This window comes from Cebus imitator, unplaced genomic scaffold (assembly GCF_001604975.1).
Source record: "Cebus imitator isolate Cc_AM_T3 unplaced genomic scaffold, Cebus_imitator-1.0 Scaffold415, whole genome shotgun sequence".
Classification (NCBI taxonomy): Eukaryota; Metazoa; Chordata; class Mammalia; order Primates; family Cebidae; genus Cebus; species Cebus imitator.
The window spans coordinates 892,738-899,841 of record NW_016107730.1 but is presented as its reverse complement, the minus strand read 5'-3'; the positions used below and the strand labels follow the sequence as shown (position 1 = coordinate 899,841).

Here is a 7,104-nt window from a genome sequence, read left to right as displayed (position 1 = left end):
AGATAGACTCTTACTCTGGTTACCCAGGCTGGCGTGCAATGGTATGATCTCGGCTCACTGCAACCTCGGCCTCCCAGGTTCAAGTGACTCTTCTGCTTCAGCCTCTTGAGTAGCTGGGATTACAGGCGCCTGCCACAACATTCAGCTAATTTTTGTATTTTTAGTAGAGACAGGGTTTTGCCATGATGGCCAGACTAGTCTCGAACTCCTGACCTCGTGACCCACCAGGCTCGGCCTCCCAAAGAGCTGGGATTACAGGCATGAGCCACTATGCCTGGCCAATCAATTTCTAAATACAGATTTTTATATCAACTGAGTATACACACATCTTCTGAGCACTCAAGTAAGACTTCATTCTCAGATGGGATGCCAAGGATTTTTTTGGAGAAAAGTAAGCAAAAATAAGCACAGTGTTAAGCAAACAGTAATCATTCCACCTTCTCTTGTAAAAATCCCGCTGGAAGTTTTTGTCCTGAGTCACCCCTGCATGTAGCCTCTCAACGATTCTACTACAGAACTCACCTCTAGGTCAATCTTGAGGCCTTGGTGATACACTTCTGTCTCAAAGGTGATCAGGTGCAGCTCCTCAGTCACAATCAGGGAAGCCTACAGTAACGAGAAGGACACTCTTAGGCCAGGTGTGGTCGCTCATGCTTGTAATCCCAGCACTTTGGGATGCCAAAGCAGGAGGACTGCTTGAGCCCAGGAGTTCAAGCAAAACTTCATCTCTGCAAAAAATACAAAAGTTAACTGGGTGTGGTGGCATGCACCTATAGCCCCAGCTACTCGAGAGGCTGAGGTGGGAGGATGGCTTGAGCCTAGGAGATGGACGCTGCAGTGAGCTATAATTGTGCTACTTAATTCTAGCTAGGGTGACAGAGTGACACACCATCTTAAAAAAAAATAAAAATTGGCTGGGCACGGTGGCGCATGCCTGAAATCCCAGCACTTTGGGAGGCCAAGGCAGGCAGATCACCTGAGGTCTGGAGTTCGAGACCAGCCTGGCCAACATGGAGAAACCCCGTCTCTACTAAAATACAAAAAAAATTAGCTGGGTGTAGTGGCGCGTGCCTGTAATCCCAGTTACTCAGGAGGCTGAGGAGGGAAAATCACTTGAACCCAGGAGGCGGAGGTTGTGGTGAGCCCAGATGCACCATTGTACTCCAGCCTGGGCAACAAGAGTGAAACTCCATCTCAAAAATAAATAAATAAAAATTTAAAAAGAGAAGGATGCCTTTCCTCAGAGAGAATGGCATTCAGTACTAGCAGCCACAGCCAAGGAAAGTGACATGCCAAGTCTCACCACACCAAGAAGGATAAGCCACCAGGTGGCCACAAACTGCCAGGGACACAACTTGCTCTGCACTTACTCTCTTCAACACGAAGAACCTCCAATGCTATGATCCTCAACCCAATCCTTTCCTCAGTTTGTATTATAATACTACATAGATCCAATCGGTTATTTGTAAATTATGTAAGGCACAAAGAATAACAAAACAATGTGAACCCACCATTCCATTTAAGGAAAAGGCCATCACTCTTGAAATTCTCTGGATGCCCTTCCCAAACCTCATCCCCTTCCCTCCTCCCTCAAACATAACTGCTATTTTGTCTTTTGAGTTTATCATTTCCTAGCCTTTTTTTTTTTTTTTTTTATCATATTTGTTTCTCTAATTAATGTGGGCATTGTTTAGTGAACCTTACACATATGGATCCAATGTATTCTTTTGTGATTCACTTTTCACTCAATGTAAAATGAATGCACCTGGTTATGTGTAGCTACAATGTATTCCTTTTCACAGCTGTGTAGTATTCCATTTTATGTCTAAACTACAAATCACATATTTATTCATTCTAGTGTTGATGGATATTTATTTGGGTTGCATTTAGAGCTTATAATCAGGCTGCTCTGCACTTTATACATGTTTCCTGGTACATATATGCAAAGATTTCTCTGTTGAATCCTGGAATGGCACTGTTGGTTTACAGGGTATGTTCATTTTTTATTGCCAAATTGACTATAACAATTTATACTGCCAAAGTGACTATAACAATGTCTTACATCAGTATAGCAACCTTATTTTAAATAACAGTTACCAATGAATTCTCAGAAATTGAATTCTAGGCCAGATGCAGTGGCTCATGCCTGTAATCCTGGCACTTTGGGAGGCTGAGGTGGGCAGATCAGGAGTTCAGGAGTTCAAGACCAGCCTGACCAATATGGTGAAACCCTGTTTCAACTAAAAATACAAAAATTAGCTGGACGTGGTGGCGTGCGCCTGCAGTCCCAGCTACTTGGGAGGCTGAGGTAGGAGAATCGCTTGAACCTGGGAGGCAGAGGTTGCAGTGAGTCGAGATCACACCACTGCACTCCAGCCTGAGCAACAGAGTGAGATTCTGTCTCAANTCTCAAAAAAAAAAAAAAAAGAAATCGAATTCGAATTCATTTTTAATATTTTCCGATTATAAAAGTAATATATTCAGTTTAAAATGCAAATATCACAGAGACAGTTTATAATAGCCATGGATACTGACAGCAGCACTAATACATAGCACTGCTGGGTGTATATTCCTCCAGAATTTCTTAATATACAGATGAATGCACATAAGAGTGTAGTGTATTTTTAAAACACATACAGCAATACTATTCAAAGTATTTTACATTTTGCTTTTCTAAATATGTCATGTACATTTTCCCATGTCATTGCATACAGGCTACTTCACTCTACTGTCAAGTAAAATTCCTCATTTTTTAAAAAGACTGCTATGTTTCGTTTCATTTACTTATTTTTGAGACAGAGTTTCACTGCTGCCCAGGCTAGAGCACAGTGGCAAAATCTTGGCTCACTGCAACCTCCACCTCCCAGGTGCAAGCCATTCTCAGGCCTCAGCCTCCCCAGCAGCTGGGACTACAGGTGCACACCACAACGCCCAGCTAAGTTTTGTATTTTTAGTAGAGACAGGGTTTCACCATGTTGGCCAAGCTGGTCTCGAGCTCCTGATCTCATGTGACCAGCCTGCCTCGGCTTCCCAAAGGGCTGGGATTACAGGTGTGAGCCACTGCACCTAGCTAGGACTGCTACGTTTTAAAGAGGAAGAATTGTTCAGGGGATAAATGTGAGAGAAAGAACAGGGTGTCACAATTTTTAAAAATTACTAAACTAGCTTTCGGTCATATTTACTTTTTTTATTAAAAAAATAAAAATTATTCTTGACACTAAGAATCCAACAACTGAATCAATGAAAGGCAGAAAATAAGGGGGATAAAGAACAAGATGGGTTTTTGTTTGTTCGTTTACTTTATTTTACTTACTCTTTTCCTAAGCAAGCTAACACAAGGTGGTCATTTATTTTAAAGTTTAGCTCGGGACTGTTGCCTTTACACCCTCTATCCTACCTCAGTGAGAGAGAAAAATGGGACACTGAGAATGGAGCCAAGCAGAGTCAGCTGCAGGATCTGGAAGGGGAATTTGGAAAGCCCCAGGCAAGGTGGAAAGCTACTTTATAACACATGGGTGTGGAGAACAACTCAGCAAGGGACTTTCCACTTCTCCTTAAGGAGGAGCCAACTCCCAGATATTCACGGAAATGCTCCAAGCCACAGAACGCCACGGCACATGGAACTTCTGATCAGGTCACTTTGGCCCGCAGTGGCTTTTCGGAATTAACTACAGCTGAAAGGACAGGCTGATGTTTCTAATTCTGGGTAATAAGAAGGGTCTTTTCCCCTCTCTCCCTCAAGGAAAACACCCCCAACAAAACTTACATCACAGTTGGCTCGGCCTCCATTTCCACATCTCTGCTCCCTCAGGGTCTGCAAGGAAAGAAAAGGCCAGGTGTCCCATGAGGCTCTCCCCAGCTCTCTCCCTCAGCCACAGGCCCTGTATGAAGGAAGCTCCTCCCACATACCAAGTGTTTGAATTCTGCAGAGAGGCTCCCGTTGTTGGACTCTTCCATGTTCATCACTTTGGTGTTTGTGCCCAGAATGTTAAATTTCCGGGATCTGAATCGCAGGAGAACAGTCAGCCATGTAGGTGACCAAGTATAAAGTCAGGATAAAGTTAAGTTAAATGGAACAAAAGGAAGCCTCTAGGCGGAACTTACCCTCTGAGAGCTGCCACATCCCCAGAGTCTCTGTAAGAACACAGACCATTGTCAGTAAAACAGGGTCCACGTTTCTTCAAAAAGCCTACTTTGACCACCTGTTATTTACTCTCCCGAAAAAAACCTCTGTGCTCCTGGCATTTCTATAAACTATTTAGTTACAGTTTATCAGTGCATCATAACACCTGTGCGTAGTAGGCAGAGTTGGTTGCCTCCCCATAGGAAGGGGAACCTGTGTTTCACATTGCATATGTACTTATTAAACCTCCCACCTTTGTCAACTCCCTTATTTCATTATTTTCCAGTTCATTGTCATGAAATTTCCAGATAATTATATCAACTAAGTATGCATTTTCTCTTTTCTAATATATTCAAAGGGTATGTGTATCTTACATCCTGAAAGGCATTATGAAATTTTGAGTATTCCATTACATGGTAAAGTGTGGAACAATTTAAAAAAAAAAAAAAAAAAAGGCTGGGCACGATGGCTCATGCCTGTAATCCCAGCACTTTGGGAGGCCTTGGCCTCCCAAGTTCAGGGGATCGAGGTGGATCACAAGGTCAGGGGATCAAGACCATCCTGGCCAACATGGTGAAACCCCGTCTCTACTAAAATACAAAAAAAAAAAAAAAAAAAAAATTAAATGGGATTGGTGAACTAACACTTTAATACCAAATAAAAGGGAGGCTGAGGCAGGGGAATCGTCGCTTGAACCCGGAGGCAAAGGTTGCAGTGAGCCGAGATCGTGCCACTGCACTCCAGCCTGGCGACACAGCAAGATTCCGTCTAAAAAAAAAAAAAAAAAATCTATTCTTTCCACACGCTATGTATGGAAAGAATATATAAAGACATTTCAGCCAACGACAAACTGCATATATGACAGTGGTCCCATAAGATGATAATGGAGCTGAAAAATTCCTACTGCATTGTGATGTGTGTTATGACTGCCTACAGTATTCAGCATGGTAACATACTGTACAGCTTTGCAGCCTACAACCAGCAGGCCCTACCACATAGTGTAGGTGTGCAACAGGCTCTGCCACCCAGGTTTGTATAAGGACTATCTACTCTACAATGTTTGCACAACTAAATTGCCTAATGATACATTTTGCAGAATGTATCTCAGTCATTAATTAACACACAATCTTATATAGAAAAATGCATGAATTACATGTACAAGTAAAACGCTAAACAACAGCAACTACAAATCACATCTATACCCTCGGGTTTGTGGCTTTGTTCTGGTGTGTAAATGACAATGCCAAGGCTTTTGTAAACTTTTGTCCACAAAAAAGATCTCTGAATAAAGATAGAGTCTCGAGTTCAAATGATGCCTGTCAAAGTTCTCATTTTTCTGTTCCTCATTTGAAAAAAAGAACTAAGATAGGAGTACTTACTTGTCAATGCACACTTTAATTTTAAGCTGGTAATTCAACTCAGGGAATTTGACCAGCAACCTATTTAAAAAGAAATTATCCAATGAAAAAAAAAGTCAGTAGACTCTCCCATAACCTTTTGTTGAAAAAATGTAAAATTCATAATTCTTCATTTCTCAAAGGTAATAGGCCAAGCTGTCTGTAATTATAGGCTCACATCTATAATCTCAGCACTGTGGGAGGCCAAGCTGGGAGGATCACTTGAGCCCAGGAGTCCCATAACAGCCTAGGCAACAAAGTGAGAGCCTGCCTTTATAAAAAATTTAAAAATTAGTGGGGTATGGCAGCATGAACCTATAGTCCCAGTTACTCAGAAGGCTGAGGCAAGAGGATCACTTGTGGCCAGGAGTTCAAGGCTGCAGTGAGACATGATCATGCCACTGCACTCCAGCCTCGGTGAAAGAGAGATCCTATCTCTCTCTTTAAAAAAAGTTAAAATAGGCCAGGCGTGGTGGCTCACACCTGTAATCCCAGCACTTCGGGAGGCCAGGGCAGGCGAATCACCTGAGGTCAGGAGTTCGCGATAAGCCTGACCAACATGGCTAAGACCCGTCTCTACTAAAAATACAAAAATTAGCCGGGCATGGTGGAGTATGCCAGTCCAGCTACTCAGAGAGGCTGAGGCAGGAGAATCGCTTGAACCCAGGAGGTGGACTCAGCAGTGAGCCAAGGTTGCGCCACTACACTCCAGCCTGGGTGGCAGAGAGAGACTCCATCTCAAAAAAAATAATAAAATAAAATAAAGGCCAGGCATGGTGGCTTATGCCTGTAATCCCAAGACTTTGGGAGGCCAAGGTGGGTGGATCACCTGATGTCAGGAGTTCAAGACCAGCCTGACCAACATGGAGAAACCCCATCTCTACTAAAAATACAAAATTAGCTGGGCATGGTAGCACATGCCTATAATGCCAGCTATTTGGGAGGCTGAGGCAGGAGAATCGCTTGAACTCAGAGATTGCAGTGAGCTGAGATCATGCCATTGCACTCCAGCCTGGGCAACAAGAACGAAACTCCCTCTCAAAAAAAAAATTAAAAAAGAGGTGGGCTGGGCAAGGTGGGTGGCTCTCGCCTGTAATCCCAGCACTGTGGAAGGCCAAGGCAGGTGGATCACGAGGTAAGGAGTTCAAGACAAGCCTGGCCAACATGGTGAAACCCCGTCTCTACTGAAAATACAAAAATTAGCTGGGTGTGGTAGCATGTGCCTGTAGTCCCAGCTACTCAGGAGGCTGAGGCAATTGAACCCAGGAGGGAGATGTTGCAGTGAGCCAAGATAGTGCCACTGCACTCCAGCCTAGGTGACAGAGTGAGACTCTTGTCTCAAAAGAAAAAAACATTCTTGCCGGGCGCGGTGGCTCAAGCCTGTAATCCCAGCACTTTGGGAGGCCGAGGCGGGTGGATCACGAGGTCAAGAGATCGAGACCGTCCTGGTCAACATGGTGAAACCCCATCTCTACTAAAACTACAAAAAATTAGCTGGGCATGGTGGTGCGTGCCTGTAATCCCAGCTACTCAGGAGGCTGAGGCAGGAGAATTGCCTGAACCCAGGAGGCGGAGGTTGCGGTG

At 43.8% G+C, this 7,104-nt stretch overlaps 1 protein-coding gene across 4 annotated transcripts in view; it reads right to left on the bottom strand.

Annotated features, from left to right (window-relative positions):
• Positions 1-7,104, bottom strand: part of STAT3 (signal transducer and activator of transcription 3) — a 78,016-nt gene that overhangs the window by 12,651 nt on the left and 58,261 nt on the right. For all 4 annotated transcript variants that reach the window (XM_017509412.2, XM_017509414.2, XM_017509413.2 and 1 more), the window contains exons 11-15: positions 5,503-5,562; positions 4,105-4,134; positions 3,910-4,003; positions 3,767-3,814; positions 523-606 (exon numbers count right to left, since the gene is read on the bottom strand). In XM_017509412.2, the coding sequence (XP_017364901.1) occupies positions 523-606; positions 3,767-3,814; positions 3,910-4,003; positions 4,105-4,134; positions 5,503-5,562 (316 nt within the window). The remainder of the gene's footprint in view (positions 1-522; positions 607-3,766; positions 3,815-3,909; positions 4,004-4,104; positions 4,135-5,502; positions 5,563-7,104) is intronic.